The 18,389-nt window shown below is 40.3% G+C and overlaps 1 protein-coding gene across 1 annotated transcript in view; it reads right to left on the reverse strand.

Moving 5' to 3' along the window:
- Positions 1 to 6,099: 6,099 nt before the first annotated feature.
- Positions 6,100 to 18,389, reverse strand: part of LOC117549100 — a 54,502-nt gene continuing 42,212 nt past the window's right edge. Inside the window, exons 5-7 of the mRNA XM_034220702.1 lie at positions 10,323 to 10,422; positions 8,458 to 8,753; positions 6,100 to 6,359 (exon numbers count right to left, since the gene is read on the reverse strand). Of these exons, the coding sequence (XP_034076593.1) occupies positions 6,100 to 6,359; positions 8,458 to 8,753; positions 10,323 to 10,422 (656 nt within the window). The remainder of the gene's footprint in view (positions 6,360 to 8,457; positions 8,754 to 10,322; positions 10,423 to 18,389) is intronic.

An 18,389-nucleotide genomic window follows, 5' to 3' on the forward strand; every position in this document is an offset into this window, starting at 1 on the left:
ACTGACAGATTCATGTCTATTTTTCAATGAGTTTGAGCCTGATGCAGGTTCTCTGGTCTCCTTCCAATCTGCACTGTCTTCAGTGTCAGGTTCAGAAGAGTCTCCAGTGTCAGTTTCAGAAGAGTCTCCAGTGTCAGGTCCAGAAGAGTCTCCAGTGTCAGGTCCAAAAGAGTCTCCAGTGTGGTCATCAGTCTCAGGTTGTAAACTGCTCTCTGGATCTGAGCTCCTGGCTGGTTCTGGTCCTCCACAGTCCTCTCCATCAGCTTCTGTTTCCAGGTGTTCAGTTTGTCTTTGATGAGGCTGAGAGGACTGAGGTTTCTCTTCATCATCTTCACTCTTCACAGGGACAGGAGTGAAGATGAACTCAATGATATCAGCCTCCTCCAGCCCTTGAAGCTGCTCTCCCTCCGGACTGATCCTGAGTTCCTCCTGTTCCTGCTTAATGTGTGGGGGGGGCTCTGGGTCCTCCTGGTCCAGACTGGAGCTCCACTCCTGCTGGTCAGGGAGAAGCTCTTCTTTAACCACCACCAGCTGCTGGACGTCTGCAGGAAACAGGAAACACACAGTCAGAACAAACTGCTAGCATTTAAAAATCTCATCACCATTACAATGGGAGACATTTTGCAGCCCTAATTAATGCCTTTGTTTTTATATGTTCACATTATCTTTCTTAGTCCCACCTATTGTGTATTTGTGTTGGCTCAAGTCACCTCATGTAGCCCAGCCCCTTTCCACTTCCAGTTAAAAATGTAAAAGGGTTTTTTCTTCTGGCGTAGCACTAGCCGCAATGTAAACAAGGAATTGTATTTGGGATCGTTCACAAATACACTACGCCTACAGTATATAATTACAATACTCTGTTACAAATTAAAATCCTGCATTCAAACCTCATTTAAGTAAAAGTATGCAAGTATCATCAGAACATTGTACGGCACCTTCTTATGTAAAAGTAATAACGGTGCAGTAAAATGTTCCCTGTCAGTGTTCAATTTGAGGTTTCTTGATTATTTCGTATGTTGCATTTTACTGCTGTACATGTTCAAAGTTGCGCTTGTATAAATGATTATAGATGAGGGAACCTGCTAAATATTAAAATGTGTGTTTTTTATATACAGTACCAGTCAAAAGTTTGGACACCTTCTCATTCAATGTGTTTTGTTTATTTTAATTTGTTTCTACTTTGTAGATTAATACTGAAGACATCAAAACTATGAAAGAACACATATGGAATTATCTAGTTAAAGGTGGGGTAGGTACCTTTGAGAAACCGGCTCGAGATACACTTGTTATATTCCATGGAATGCTCTTAACATCCCGATATCAATGAATATCTTCAGTGCTTTGACAAAAAATCCATAAAAAAATGTCATCTGTGGAAGCCGTAGTACTGTAAAAAGCACGACCAATAATTTTAGGTTGGCCTACCTGCCTGTCAGCCTTCCATCTGTGCATAAACTTATCTTGTGCCCTCATTGGTCATGTGCACGTTCATCTGTGTTGGAGGAGGGGCTCTGTAAGGAAGTTGCAGATTTGTTCCGGTTGTTTATTTTCAAATTCCTGCGCACTCGAGCGGGTTTCTCCAAATGACCTACCCCACCTTTAACAAAAAAGTTTAAAAAAAATCCAGAATATGACTTTTATTTTAGATTCTTCAAAGTAGCCCCTGTTGCCTTGATGACAGCTTTGCTCACTCTGGGCTTCTCTCCGTCAGCTTCATGAGGTCTTCACCTGGAATGGTTTTCAATTAACACGTGAGCCTCGTCAAGAGTCAATGTGTGGAATGACTTGCCTTCTTAATGTGTTTGAGACCATCAGTTGTGTTGTGCAGAGGTAGGGTTAGTGCACAGTGGAAAGCCCTAGTTGACTACTGTTGTAATCCATATTATGGCAAGAACCACTCAACCCAGTGAAGAGAAACGACCTCCCATCATCACTTTAAGAAATGAAGGCCAGTTGATCCGGAAAATGTCAAGAACTTTGAATGTATCCTCAAGTGCAGTCGCAAAAACCATGGAACGCTATGATGAGACTGACTCTCATGAGGACCCCCCGGGAAGGGAAGAGCAGGAGTTACCTCTGCTCAGAGGATCAATACATCAGAGTTACCAGCCTCAGAAACCGCAAGTTAAAGCACCTCAGATAAATGATCACAGAGCTCAAGGAGCAGACAATCTCAACATGCACTGTTCAGAGGAGACCGCGTGAATCAGGCCTTCATGGTCCAATCGCTGCAAAGATCCACTACTGAGGATGGACAACAAGAAGAGAATAGTTTGGGCCCAGAAACACAAGGACTGGACATTAGACCAGTGCAAATATGTACAGGGGTGCACATAACTGGTACGCAGGTACGCATGCGCGGCAAAAATCTGAATTGCGTAACGTCGCTTGTGTCACTACGTGCCTTTGCGTACCTCAAAACAACTAAACAAAACACATATTTCGTCTACACGTGTTTCTTGTCAACAGTCAATGGAGTAAACTACGAGACATGTCAAAAACCCAAAGACATTAAGCAGCTACGTTGCCATTTCGCTCCCTGCAAAGAATCTTCGGACTTTCTGTGACTGACTGAACTGGAGCTGGCCGAGCCGCGCGGGACATAACCGACGGACCTGTGAAGCTTACAGGAGGCAGAGGCTTAGATCACCGGACGACAGAGTTGGTCTCCGTGTGCACAGACAGGGTTAACGTCGGTATGAACAACAGAATTGTGCCAAAACTCCGCCAACTAGCTGCAGTGGGAGACTCCCCTGAGCACCCTCTGTGCCCCGCGCACACACTGGAGAACTGAGCAACATCAGCTGATCACAACGTTCACGCTCTGTGGTCAAGCTGCTGCAGTTTGATTTACAACAAAGTGGAGTGAAACACACAGCTGCAAACTTCCTCAGGGTGGAAGAGTTTGAAATCAGACAGAGGTGGAAGAAGTACTCAGATCTTGTACTTGTACACATATCTTAGACTGCACTGTAACTTGTATCCATGTATTTTTTCTTTTAATGTTTATTTTATTAGCTTTTCTTTTTAATGACTGATTTTAAATGCCATTTTCTTAATGTCTTTCATTTTTTGTAAAGCACTTTGAATTGCCTTGTGTTGAAAAGTGCTATATAAATAAACTTGCCTTGCCTTGCCTTGCCCTTGAGTAAAAGTAGAAGTACTCAGATCTTGTACTTGAGTAAAAGTAGAAGTACTCAGATCTTGTACTTGAGTAAAAGTAGAAGTACTCAGATCTTGTACTTGAGTAAAAGTAGAAGTACTCAGATCTTGTACTTGAGTAAAAGTAGAAGTACTCAGATCTTGTACTTGAGTAAAAGTAGAAGTACCAGAGTGTAGGAATACTCTGTTCCAGTAAAAGTCCTGCATTCAAAATGTTCCTCAAGTAAAATTAGAAAAGTATTCTCATCAAAATATAGTAAAAGTAGTCATTGTGCAGATTGGTCCATTTCAGAATAATATATATGATATGTTTTGTAATGATTGATCATTAAAGTGTTCTCAAAGCTGGTAAAGGTGCAGCTAATTTTACAAATTAGATCAAAGTCAAGTAAAGTACAAATATCATATAAGTAGAGTACTTGAAGAAGTGTACTTCGTAACTTCCCACATCTGAAATCAGATATGACTTCAAGTCATGTGATCATTTCTTAGTATTTGATCCTTCAACTTGGCCTCAGGAAATGCAAGGACTTCACAGTTTTGGCAACAAGTTTTGGAGAAAGCAAATCAGAGGCTTAAAAAGAGACGGGGAGGTTTATCTTCATCATCTAGCATGCAAGAAGTGTAAATAGAGGACAATGAAGGAGACACCGAGGAGGACCACGCTTCGTGTGGGGTGAGTACCAAACGCTGTCTCCTGGTACTCATCTGAGTAAGTTATGTGCACCCCTGAATCTGGACTTTGGTCTGATGGGTCCAAATGAGAGATTTCTGGTTCCAACCTCCGTGACTTTGTGAGACGCAGAGAAGGTGAGCGGGTGGTTTCTGCATGAGTGGTTCCCACCGTGAAGCATGGAGGAGGAGGTTTGAGGGTGGGGAGGGGGCTTTGCTGGTGTCACTGTTGGTGATTCTTCAACCCTTAGTGTCCTGAGAGCTGACGTGACACCGTCATTCCGTGTGAATGAACCGCCTCATCATCCATGGGCAGCCGTTACCCAGCGTGGCGATGTGGTTGCTGCTCACTGTGACTGCAAAGCTGGGTATGTAGATTCCAGTATGTAGAAACTACATTTTTACTATGAACATATTCTTGTTGTATATTGTTCTTTGAAAACAATTAAATTACATAGGCATCATTGGAAATATGAAAACATTTGACCTTTGGTGGATGTCGTTCTCACAGAAAACAATGCCAGAATATTGACTTGTAGTTTGTTGAACTTTTACGTTGATTTATGTGTGTGTTTATAGGCTTGGTGAGTCATGCTCCCATATTGGAGATCTGCTCTACAAGGTGGAGATGATCGTCAGAGTCGGCGGAGCAAGAGATCCTGCCTGCACTGATGTACTCTGCACATGGAACGAGGCGAGCATGAAAAGGTGTGCAACCAGCTCGAGTGGCCGACATCAACTTCTATGGTGATAAGTAGGGCTGTGCAATTTAATCGATATATATCGATATTTAGTTTTCCGAGAAAGTATCGATATTTCAGCCGGGGGTATCGATACATTAAGTCTGATAACTGTGTTCGTTATTCTCGCGTCCAGGAGAGAAGCTTTAAAAAGGAGACTAATTGAGTCTCTGAGAAGGTTCAAATGTGTACTTTAATTAATAAAAAGCGCGGTAATGTTACAAGCAGAAGATGGTTCAGTCAGAAAAACAGCAGTGTTCTGGCTCTCGTGAGCGAAGGGAAGAGAGCGAGCTCCACCTTTCCAGCTGTTAAATATCCTCTGCTGGGGGCCGGCCCTCCACATCTCCAATGTTCGTTTTTGCGCATTACAGAGGATTCAGACATTGTACATTAAATATATAACTAAACACACCTTTTCTTCTCCTTATCTCTTTCATGACTTTTCATTTAATACATTTTAAACGCTGTAATCAATACTCTAGAAATACTTCACGGCTGGTATCATTTCCGGTAGTTCCGAATGTTGTCTCATGCTACCCACGTCTGTAAACAAACGTATTCAAATAAACTGTACCTTCATTTAATATTCAGTAATAATAATATCTCCACGTCTATAGTTGTAGTGTTGAAATCAGTAGGTTTCGGTGTGCAACACTCCGTGTCATATCGCTACTAAATTCACCTCTCTAGTAAATGGTATATTAGCCACATGCTAAATGCTAACCGGAGATGAAGAATTTTCAGAATAAAAACTTAACAACTGGTTGTGCACAAGAACTTCTGGTTTTTCAGTATAAAACAGCATTTAAACTGACGGTATGTTTAAGGTACTTTATGCCATCAAAACATTGATTTTAATTTCTAACAAGTCCCATTCAAATCCCCCGTGTTCCGCCACCTGCTGCACCTTTTAATTCTCCATTGTGATACTGCACTTTATGTACTTACGTTTCAAAGGCTTCTAAGCTACAGTTTGCACTGTTTCAATAAATGAAACTGATTTTCTCACCACATCTTTTGATTCATTTTGTCCAGCATTTGCAAGCTGTAGACTCTCTGTCAGAGCCATATATTGTATAATTGATGCTTTCAGTTTTCAGTTGAATTAATTCAATCCAAGTCACTCACAAGATGTCACCAAAATCACACTGTCCCTTTAAAATCTTTCAGAAAATGATATAAGTGTATCGAATCATATAGAATCGTATCGTTGGCTGAATATCGTGATATATATTGTATCGTTGGCTGAATATCGTGTATCGTATCGTATCGTGAGATTAGTGTATCGCTACAGCCCTAGTGATAAGCCCAAAGAGAAGGTGGTTGCCAACAACGCACAAGCTCGTCGAGCAGACCCCCAACCCGTCTCCTCTGATGGATTTGAAGACTTCCTTGTGTCCCTTCTTGCTGCCTCCAACCCAGTCATGCCAGTTGGGCTCAGCCTCTTCAGCTCGACTTCTTCAAACTTCGCCCCAAAGAAAGCTGTTGTACCCTGACAGAAAGTCCCTCCAGGGCTGCGGTCCCTTTACAGAGGTGTGGAGGGTTTCAATTCCCTTGATGAGGTGTACAGTGCCACCACACAAACTATGAAACTTGACCACAAAGATGTGGAGCATATTGGTAATGTCACCAAGCTGCAGTCCAAGTCTTTGGTGTGGTACGAGCAGAGGGCTGGTCGAATCACCTCATCCGTTTCCCACTCTGTTCTTCGCACCAGCACTACAAAGCCGTCACAGTACCTCATCAAATCCATATGTTGTGACAGGCCATCAAACTTGAAGACGACTGCAATTATGTGGGGGAACGAACATGAACAAGTTGCCAGGCAGCAGTATGCTGAGGGGGCCATCTCTTCAGTGCACAGTGATCTCAAAGTCAACAACTGTGGACTCCTCATCAAAAGGGAGCAGCCTTTTCTCGCTGCCTCTCCAGATGCCATGCTGGTGTCATGGGATGGGCGTGTTGGAGATAAAGTGCCCATTTAAATTTCTTGAGATGAGTGTAGAAGAAATGAGCAAGGAGAAAGACAGTTGTCTAGACCAGAATCTCGAGCTCAAGGAGTCACACCAGTACTACACGCAAACTCAACATCAAATGTATGTGACTGGTGCAAGCTACTTCCTTGTGTGGCTGCCCACTGGGGGGCATGTATGCACAGTTTTCCCTGACAAGGAGTACACCCTAACTTCTGTGCCTGTTTTAACAGCATTTTGGGAGGGACATATTCGCCCTGAGCTGTTGTTCAGAAAGTTGGAACTGGGTACTAAGCAAACTGAACATGGCAACAAGCAGGGTCATTGTTCGTGTGGCTCCGCAGATAATGTACCCATGCTAGGGTGTGATGATGACAAATGCACACACCAATGGTTCCACTGGGCTTGCGTTGGCATTACCAAGGAGCCTAGGTCCAAAACGTGGTACTGCGACAATTGCAAGTCCAGCAACACCAAGAGAAAGCGACAAAGGAGACAGTGAACGTTTCCCTCTCAGTGTGGACTTGTAGTTCATTGTATTTGTATGTTGATTTATGTATAGGCAGGCACATGGGGTTTTCAATAGGCTCAGTTATTGTTGTGAACAATTGTATGCAAAGGTGGTAATCTTGCCATTAATGTATACTAACATGTAGTATGTGTAGTATGTCCAATTCTGCCATGTTTGGAGTTGCCCGAAATAAATGTTTATATCCGAGAAGGATTATTAATGAATTAATTAATATGAATGATTAATAAAGGGTTAGGGTTAGCCGTGCCTGCAGTCCCGCCCCTCTCAAGTACGTTAAGTCTCTCCCCTCTCTCGTGCACGCGGCCACGCTCTAGCTGCCAGAGCATGTGAGAAAACGAGAAGCATGGCTGCAAGTGGGAGTGCAACTGCCGCTGCGCCTCGGCTTGTTGACAAAAAAGACGCCAGAAGCGAAATTTGGAAGTATTTGAGCTATATCTCTGACAGTGAGGGCAAGCCTACGGACACCACGAGGCCTGTCTGTCAGAAATGTTTTAGATCCCTGCAAACCAAGGGAGCCAACACATCAAATTTGACTAAGCACCCGCCGACCGGCATCCAGTTTAATGAATTTAAAGAAAGACAGGTTAGCGAATGTGATAGAGAACATAATTACATCATGCTCAAGCCCATGCCCTCAAATCTAAGTCAAACAAGTGTAATTTATTTTGTGACAAACGAACGTTTTCGTAGTTTGACGTGGCAATTAATGGCAATGATAATTGTCTAATATGGCTATCTTTTTAGTTAACTTACCAATGTGGCTAACATCTGCAATATACATTGTGTCAATTATTTATATTACTGTACTATTACATGTTAATACAATATTTAAAAAATTATATTTTATAAAATAAAAAAGTTGTTTGAGATGATGCTTAATTTGATTTAATACGAATTATTGTCATTTATTTTGTTTATTGTTCTCATTGTTTAAAAGTTTGTGTTATGGTTCTGGTGTGAAATAAAGCACAATAATTACATTTAAGAAAAGTATCGAAAAAGAATCGGAATCGCAATTCTTGACTTGGTATCGGTATCGAAACCAAAATGTTGGTATCGTGACAACACTAGTACAGAGCCTTGAATGCAGGTGGCATATTAGAAAATATGCGCTCCCTCTCTGGCCAACTAACAACATGCTTCAGTTTCACAAAGGCTACATCCATCCACTTCCAAAAATGATCTATGAGCGTGCTCTGAGGGATGCCTACCTGGTCTGCCAAATACTCAAACTTCATGCCATGTTTCAACTTAACTATCATATAAAAAAACTGATCAATGTAGGGGATGGATGGGGTACCTTTGCATGTCACCGAAACTAGCAAGAATTGAAAAGTGGATAGAAAAATGGGCCAAGTTAGTCCGGTGTAATACTCACACTTCTCATTGTTTTCAGCAACAGTGTTAGAAGACAGCCGGATAGAGTTGAGGCTGGCCCTAGCATGGTCCCTCTCAGCAAGAGCAGCATCTCTTTCCGCCCTGAGTGCAGAGATCTCATCAAAGAGCATCTGTTGAGACACGGAAGGTGGAGACACTGAACTGGTCGACGGTTGAGGCGAATCAGGAGTAGGTTGATGCTGTGGAGGTTCGAAGGCCACTCTGCACTTCTTTGTTGAGGGCCCATTTTCTTTGCCAAGCATCTTCTTGCCATGACGAGACATAGCATTGGAGAACCTAATACACACAAACATTACATATACCAGGGGTTAGGGCTAGGGATGTAACGATATACCGAATATCGCGGTAAATAAACATCCCAATACCGTCATGAGACTGACAAAATCTACCGTGACTTTTTTTTTAAACACTTTTTTATTTTGTTTTAAAAACCTTTATTTAACCAGGTGGTCCCATTGAGATCATCGATCTCTTTTTCAAGAGAGACCTGTCCAACATGGCAGCAAGTAGGTTACAACATGAACATAAAACAACAGAACACAAAAGGACATCGTATTTACAGTGCTACATGTACACACCTAGAGACATTGACAAGTACCAACAGTATATTTATATCTCTGTCAATAAGCCTCACCTTCTTGGCAACAACTGTATTGTTTTTGAAGTGGTGGGGAGACAATGCACAGTTTGACCCACTGCTGTCACCCATGGCCAAAGCATATCTCTCCGTCCCACTGACGTGGCGTTAGACTTTGTCGCTGTCCGTCATTTTTACAGACAGGATCGTAAAATATCCGTCATAATCCCTTATTACCCGTCGGGTCTGAACAGAGAGAGAGAGCACGCTCGTGAACTGTCAACAGGGGGGGGGGGGGGGGGGGGGGAGGTGTTATGCCGTGCGTGCATGCACCTCGCGGGAGCGCGCACAGCGTGAAGCAAAACCTCCCAGACATGTATTGATCTGTACGGCAAAGTACGGTTTGGAAACTATATAATTTCCTTTTGGAGGGCATGCATAACACGGCATAGTAGGTGTACATAACTGGTACGCAGGTACGCATGCGTGGCAACAATCTGAAATGCTTACCGTCACTTGTGTCACAAAGCGCATTTGCGTACCGACGTACTTGTGAAGCTTTTCCAGAAGGCGGTTAGATCACCGGACGACAGAGTCGGTCTCCGTGTGCACAGACAGGGCTGCTGTTAACGTCGGTCTGTACAACGGAACTGTGCCAAAACTACGCCAACCGGCTGCGGAGGGAGACTCCCCCCCTTCACTGGAGAACTGCACTAAAACAGCTGATCACAACGTTCACACTCTGTGGTCACGAAGTACTCCACTAGCCCCCCCCCGTCGACTTTCCTGAAGTACTCCCCCGTTGATAGAAATCAACACGTAATGAAATAAGACCCCACGGTTTGATGATTGATAGGTGTGTGGGCTGTCTTTCATTTTGACACACAGACATTTTTTTATAATAAACATACATACTATATGTGAAATGGATATATCCGCCTTCTTTCATTTATCTTTCCATTCCCACAACAATATACATAAAGAAATGGCATATTTTGGACATAGTTCGAATGGTGATTAATCTGATTAATTCATTTTTAAACTGTGATTAATCTGATTAAAAATTGTAATCGTTTGACAGCCCTAGTTTATATATATCATTTATATTAAAATACAATTAATTGCACAGCCCTACCAGGGGTGATAACTAACACCTACCCACAGCTGGTATGTTATTGTAAAATTGTACTTCACATCTATCACAACAGTATTACAGTGTTCGATTTAGGCCAGGCATATCATCAGTATATACATGAATTTTCGCAAACCTTCTCAGTTTCTGGCACTTGTCAGCTGTTGGTAGTTTCCCAGGCGTAGCAAATTTGGTCGGGATGTAATCTGGATGGCCGGGCTCCTTGGAAGGCTGCCCTGAAAAACAGATAAGAGAACTTGGAGTCATGCATATCAGTGTGCCTCCTCTAGTCTAAAGTAAGATAAGTGACATCAGGGAGGTGATATATACAGATATATCACCTCCCTGATGTCATCAATGAGGTGGTACACATTCCCTGATCCTAGTATCCCGACAGCTAACTCAAGTATTATAATTGATTGATTGATACATTTATTTAGAACAAGTAAAATAAATAATTTACAAAACAGAACAAATGTTGTAGTGCATAGTCATGCAAGAGAAATTAAAACAAAACAACAAATTACATTTACAACAACAGCATTTGCAACATAAACAGTGCCATGTCTAGTGTTCGAAAAGGAGTGAGAAGAAGTATAACTTATTTAATCTCACCCCCTTGTCCCTAAATGATTTATTTATAATCTATTATCTGCAATAATTATCATTATTATTCATTATTCTTGTCATTATCATTATTTATCTGCTTTACCTGTTGATTGATATACATATACACATACACTGACATATATATATATATATATATATATATATGTACACATACATATGCACACCTACATACTCACACATAAACACAGTCAAACACCTTCCCTATCCCTGTACCTCGAGAAAATAATGTCTCTGTATTTCCTCTTGAACTGGTTAATGTCTGGACATCGCTTTAGCTCCACATTCACACATTAATGACTTGTCATAGCTGATGTGTGGCTCAGTTTACTCTGTGAAAGATGGACAAGTAGCAGGGAGTATGTACATTGTCATTGGTAGATAGGAACTACCATGTTGGGGCTGACTAGACCAACCATGATGCTATGCTACCATGCTATGATTCTGCTGTAGAGGAAGGTAAACAGTAGTTTGGTCCAGTCCGGGCTAGGGGCGGACATCAGATTAATCATAAACATAGTAGTTGTTCTGAAATACAACTTCAACTCACCAGAAATGAAGTGTGCCGAGCAGATGTACACATATTGCACGGTGTCCTTGGGTTTCCACGGCTTGTGAGTGATGGCATCGACGCGAGCGCAAGCTCTCGCCCACTGGGCCCTCCGTCCTGGCTGTGTTTCGTGACTGGGGAACTTGAAGAAAGAAAACTTGGATTTTCCATTACTACGTATCATCGAATGATGATTTCTACAAGTCCCAGCACTACACCACTTCACCATCTTCAAAGTATTGTATCTAACAAGTAAGTAACACGGCTAAACCCTCTGCCTGCTTGCACCTCACGTAAAATGGCGGATACCGGAAGTACGGTGTCTTCGTCTTCTTCGTCTTCGTCTTCTTCTTCTTCTTCTTCTTCTTCTTCTTCAGTGTTTATTGGCGGTTGACAAACCAACTTTTAGGTGCATTACCGCCACCAACTGGACTGGAGTGTGAACAAGAGACTATGCAGAAAACAATAAACAAAACAAACAAAAAAAAGAACCAAAACTCTAGATTATTTTTAAATGTATCAATTTCTCTTAGAAACGTAATAATCTCACAATATATATTGCCTGATTTTTTTCCCTAACAGCCCTGATAGCGACAAGTCATGGAATGTTGCTTTCTTGAGTGTCTGGAAAAGCACATTTCTCTGAGTACTATATTTCCTGCAAAGCAGTAAAACATGCTCAACAGTTTCTGGCTGGCTGCAGTGTGTACACTTTCCGGTTGGATGCTTTCCTATTATACTTAAAGTATGATTGAGACCTGTATTATACTTAATGTATGATTGAGACCTGTATTATACTTAATGTATGATTGAGACCTGTATTATACTTAATGTATGATTGAGACCTGTATTATACTTAATGTATGATTGAGACCTGTATTATACTTAATGTATGATTGAGACCTGTATTATACTTAATGTATGATTGAGACCTGTATTATACTTAATGTATGATTGAGACCTGTATTATACTTAAAGTATGATTGAGACCTGTATTATACTTAAAGTATGATTGAGACCTGTATTATACTTAATGTATGATTGAGATCTGTATTATACAGTATAATACAGATCTCAATCATACATTAAGTATAATACAGGTCTCAATCATACATTAAGTATAATTTATACTTAATGTATGATTGAGACCTGTATTATACTTAATGTATGATTGAGACCTGTATTATACTTAAAGTATGATTGAGACCTGTATTATACTTAATGTATGATTGAGACCTGTATTATACTTAAAGTATGATTGAGACCTGTATTATACTTAATGTATGATTGAGACCTGTATTATACTTAATGTATGATTGAGACCTGTATTATACTTAATGTATGATTGAGACCTGTATTATACTTAATGTATGATTGAGACCTGTATTATACTTATATGATTGAGACCTGTATTATACTTAAAGTATGATTGAGACCTGTATTATACTTAAAGTATGATTGAGACCTGTATTATACTTAAAGTATGATTGAGACCTGTATTATACTTAATGTATGATTGAGACCTGTATTATACTTAATGTATGATTGAGACCTGTATTATACTTAATGTATGATTGAGACCTGTATTATACTTATATGATTGAGACCTGTATTATACTTAATGTATGATTGAGACCTGTATTATACTTAATGTATGATTGAGACGTGTATTATACTTATATGATTGAGACCTGTATTATACTTAATGTATGATTGAGACCTGTATTATACTTAATGTATGATTGAGACCTGTATTATACTTAATGTATGATTGAGACCTGTATTATATTTAATGTATGATTGAGACCTGTATTATACTTAATGTATGATTGAGACCTGTATTATACTTAATGTATGATTGAGACCTGTATTATACTTAATGTATGATTGAGACCTGTATTATACTTAAAGTATGATTGAGACCTGTATTATACTTAATGTATGATTGAGACCTGTTTTATACTTAAAGTATGATTGAGACCTGTATTATACTTAATGTATGATTGAGACCTGTATTATACTTAATGTATGATTGAGACCTGTATTATACTTAATGTATGATTGAGACCTGTATTATACTTAATGTATGATTGAGACCTGTATTATACTTAAAGTATGATTGAGACCTGTATTATACGTAATGTATGATTGAGACCTGTATTATACTTAATGTATGATTGAGACCTGTATTATACTTAATGTATGATTGAGACCTGTATGACCTATTCTCATCCGAGAAATGACATTTTCCTCCCTTCTTTTAAACCCCACCTTCCTTCCATCCCCCACATACCTTTGAATGTTATAAAGATGTCTTCCTGTATCACTAAGGTCCCAATGATCTTGCCATGTTGTTTGTGCATATTTCTGAATGAATGTTTGAACCTCCGCTTTGCTGAGTGGAACTTCTATGTCTATGTTCATACTTCTGAGTGTTTGTTTGGCCAGAATATCCACCTGTTCATTTCCCTCCACACCAACATGAGCAGGAACCCAGATGAAACGAGTTGCTATGCCTTTGTTTTGCATTTGATATAAATTAGAAATATTTCTTTTATTATGTCCATTCTAGATGAAGATCTGCCTGATCGTATACTTGATAATGCTGAAAAGCTGTCAGATGCAATTATACTATTATGTATTTCTTTCTCCTCTATCCATTTCAATGACAACACCAATGCCAACAACTCTGTGGTGTATACTGACACATGATCTATGGCACGCATGGGCAAACTAAGGCCCGCGGGCCACATACGGCCCGTTGGACTTTTTAATCTGGCCCGCCGAATATTGGTACAAAATTGTCCAAATTATAGTAATGACCGCATTAATTTTGCCTTTTTCCTGCAACCCCGTAATTTCAGTTTATTCCACTAGATGGCGCAATTGACCACTCGGCAACCCGGCAGGATCTAAAAACCGTACACGTCACCCTTACAATGGAGGAAATTGAGATTAACCTGAGCAATCATGGCGAGAACAGCGAATACAAGTTGTAACAAGTAGCGCTGAGCAAAGCGACTAAAACGCGACCACACACTTATAAAAAACACTTATATAAAGTCAGGCAACACTAACCAGCTTAGTGTGATTCTGTTTATTTTCCTTACTTTAATGACCATCCGTTCACCGTTATTGACAATTGTGAAGAGGCAGATGTTTTCCTGTTTTGTATTATTGCAGCTATCGGATGGAATCAATACATGGGCTACATGTGGCCATCACAAGTAAAATCATAACGAAAACTACGCCGGTAAAATGTGCCGATTTATGCCACAATATGATAACAAGTAGTCAATATAGTCTGATTAGCTTGGGTTGCTATGCTAACATCACCTGTAGAATGCCAGAGAAACAGCGTTGTGATGCCAAACAGCATCATTTCAGACTGACACACATTCACTGATGGGGATGGGGAATATTTCTCAGCTGCTTGTGTGACAGTCGGACAGTGAATACTTTCCAGCGGCCGCTGCTGTGAGTTAACGGGAGAATAATCTCCGGTGGACGAGCCGCGCTCCAGCGGGCGGTAATGCCACTGAAACACATTAATAAACAATGCACCATGGCACTCTGGAGAAAGGTATAAGGCTGGAGAAGTAGTTATTTTATTTAATCTGGTTTTGTATGATTAAAAACTACCCGACGAAGTCCTCTATTGATGTTGTGAGCGGTGTTGCGGAGAAAATCAGCGACGTAAAACGCAGTTTGGGTCTTAAGAACTGTATGTCATCGAGAGGCTGAAGCTACCTTGGAGTAAACTTGCCAATGTCACCACAGATGGATCGCCAAACTTAACAGGAAAAAAAGTCGGGCTGCTGAAAAGAATCCAGGATAAGGTGAAAGAGGAAAATCCTGAGCTGGATGCCATTTTCCTGCACTGCATAATCCATCAGGAAGCCCTGTGTAAATCTGTATTGCAACTTGATCATGTTGTGGAGCCAGTCATAAAACTCGTTAACTGTATACGAGCGAGGGAACTTCAGCATCGTCAATTTATTAAGTTCCTTGAAACGGATGCTGATCACCAGGACTTGCTTTATCATTCTCATGTCCGCTGGTTACATTTGGGGAAAGTATGTCGACGAGTGTGGGACCTTAAAGGGGAGATTAGCTCATTTTTGGAGTTAATCGGGAAAGCTGACGATTTTCCAGAGCTAAAAAAAATCGAAAAGTCACTTCAGCTGGTTTCATGTCCCCTGTCACAAGACTGTGAAACAGTTGCAATTGGAACTGATTGATCTTCAATGTGACTCCGTCTTAAAGGAGAAGTTCAACTCCCTCAAACTGGAGGAGTTTTATGCTTCACTAAGCGAAGCCAAGTTTCCAAACATTAGGAGGATGGCACAGAGGATGCTGGTGTTGTTTGGCTCTACCTACGTGTGTTCAGCGTGATGAACATCAACAAATCATGTCACAGATCCCAGTTAACTGATGAACACCTCAGATATGTCCTGAGAATTGCCACAACCAAACTGACACCAAACTTTGATCCACTGGCAAAAAAGGGTGACCAACAACACTGTTCCCACTGAAATGAAATGTAAGTTTTCTTAACTTTTTCAGGTAATGGCTTTTACTTGTAATTTGTATTTGTTCACACAAACACTCTCCATCCATCTGCTACTGGCCCGGCCCGCCTGTCAAATTTTAAAACTCATAGTAGCCCCCGAGCCTAAAAGTTTGCCCACCCCTGATCTATGGTGTCACCCTCGGCCCAATACCCGTATGTGTGTGTGAAAGAATCTGCACACTGCCGTCGCATTTTACGTTTCTAAGGTCAGCGGACATGAAACTATTCAGCAAACCTATAAATAATAATCTAAGTTATTGAGTTTTTAGCATAATACTTCAGAATCTTAAAATCCCTTAACGTTTGTATGCAATTGTGCTAAATTCAACACTGGAATCAAGCAACTATTAATATGTTTGCATGACATTAGTTATTTATATTTTGATATCACTTAATTATACATTTAATACATTTAAATCAAGCTAAGGTACATGTGATGCAGGCCCGGCTCCAGGATGAAATGACTGAGGGGGCTGTTAAAAAATCCGAGGGGGCTATTTCTTTTTCACAACAACGAAAAATATTGGCAATGTAATGAATTGACACACCGAGCTTTTTTCCTTCTCACTGCTCTACAATCTCTTTGCTTCTTTATTTTGATTCCGGATTGACCTCTCTCATTCTGTTATTTTCCTCTGATCTTTAATAATAGATAGTACATTATTAGATGGCTGCACTTTGGTTAACAGACTAACATTGATTTCCTCAATTTATAAATAGACAGGCTCTGTAATTATAGCATAACCTGTTCTCCTCTATCCCTTAACTCGTCTTCCTATACAGATTTACTTACATCTAGTCAGGATTAAAGAAACATTAATCTGGTTGATTTTTTATTTTCAGGATTGAATGTTCAAATCAAGGCCTAAAACCTGGCATTTCATAAGAAAGTGACTAATATATAAACCAAATGTAATATCAAATACTACACCAAATGGACAGACACAGATCAAAAATTAAAATAAAGTCCCCTAGTTTGTCTCTAGAGTCTAACTGCCATGAGAAAAACGAATTCAATGTTCCAAAATCCGTCACTAGATGTCGCTCATTGTACCAATACGGTTGATATAATACATAACATATTATTCTAGTAAAAGGACTCGCTTTGGCAAAAACCTGATCCATACAGGCAGCCCTAAATAATAACAAGTAACCATCATGTGTGGTGCTATCTGAAGTTGTCTGTCTTATTTTTTGTTGATGTCATATTGTTTTCACAGAGCTGTAAAATGAATTTCCCCCTGGGGACAATACATCTAATCTAAACTAATTTTATATTCAATCCCACACTTAGCGATTGAGAACATAAATTCGTAACTTACCTCGTTTAAAGCACTTTTGTTGTAATACTATGGATTTAGTTGACACTACTAGCCGAGTTTCTTTAGTCCAATATTTCGCGGGCAGGTACATTGAATTAGAAGTAGAAGAAGAAGAAGAAGTAGAGTTAGAAGAAGAAGTTACAAGAACTAAAGAAAGTGAAGACATTTATATTTCTGGGAATATGGCTGGACGAGAGTCACATGGAGTACTCACATTGATAAAGTAGTAGATGAATGTAAAAAGGTTTTAAATGTTATGAGGTGCTTGGCAGGCACTAAGTGGGGGGCTGATAAAGCTGCTTTGAGGAACGTATACACAGCCTTAATTAGATCAGTCATAGAATACGGACTAATATGGTTCAGCTGCATACTCTTCTCTTCACAAAGAGACAGAGTCCAGGCACAAGCACTAAGGATATGCTGTGGGGCAGTCAGATCTACACCAGTGTCGGCACTTCAGGTAGAGGTTGGAGAAATACCGTTAATTGTTCATTACTGGGCAAATCTACAGGGCCATAAAGACCCTACTAAACAAACTGGAAAAACAAGTTGGGAAAGTAACACAATTAAAAAAGAAAGTGTTTGTGTTTAGGAATTATGTAAGGAATTCAAAGTTAAAGAATGGAATATTAGTCTGACGGTGTTGTTATCAGCTGTTCCACCATGGTTGCTACCTCAACCTGTAGTAGATTTATCCTTATTGAAACGGTTACATTCAATGAAAAGTCAAATCAATGTGCAGGCTTACGTGAACACTGTTCTACATGAACAATATGGGCAGTTTATACACATATTTACTGATGGATCCAAAAATCCAGAAAATGGTCAAACTAGTTGTGCATTTTATGTTCCTGAGTTAAAGGTCAAAGTGGGAAAGCGAACGAGTGATCACATCGCAGTATATACAGTAGAGATGATGGCTATCTCTCTAGCACTTCAGTGGGTAGAGGAAACACAGTGCGAGTGGTCATTTGCTCTGACTCCAGCGCAGCTCTGGAGAGTATAAACAACTTCTCTTCAGAATGCCGTCAGGATATTTTACATGACATTTTACACATCATGTTTAGGTTAGTTCATCTGGGAATTGTTGTTCAATTTGTGTGGGTTCCAGCGCATGTGGGTATTAGAGGG

The sequence above is a fragment of the Gymnodraco acuticeps genome, unplaced genomic scaffold, assembly GCF_902827175.1.
Source record: "Gymnodraco acuticeps unplaced genomic scaffold, fGymAcu1.1, whole genome shotgun sequence".
NCBI lineage: Eukaryota > Metazoa > Chordata > Actinopteri > Perciformes > Bathydraconidae > Gymnodraco > Gymnodraco acuticeps.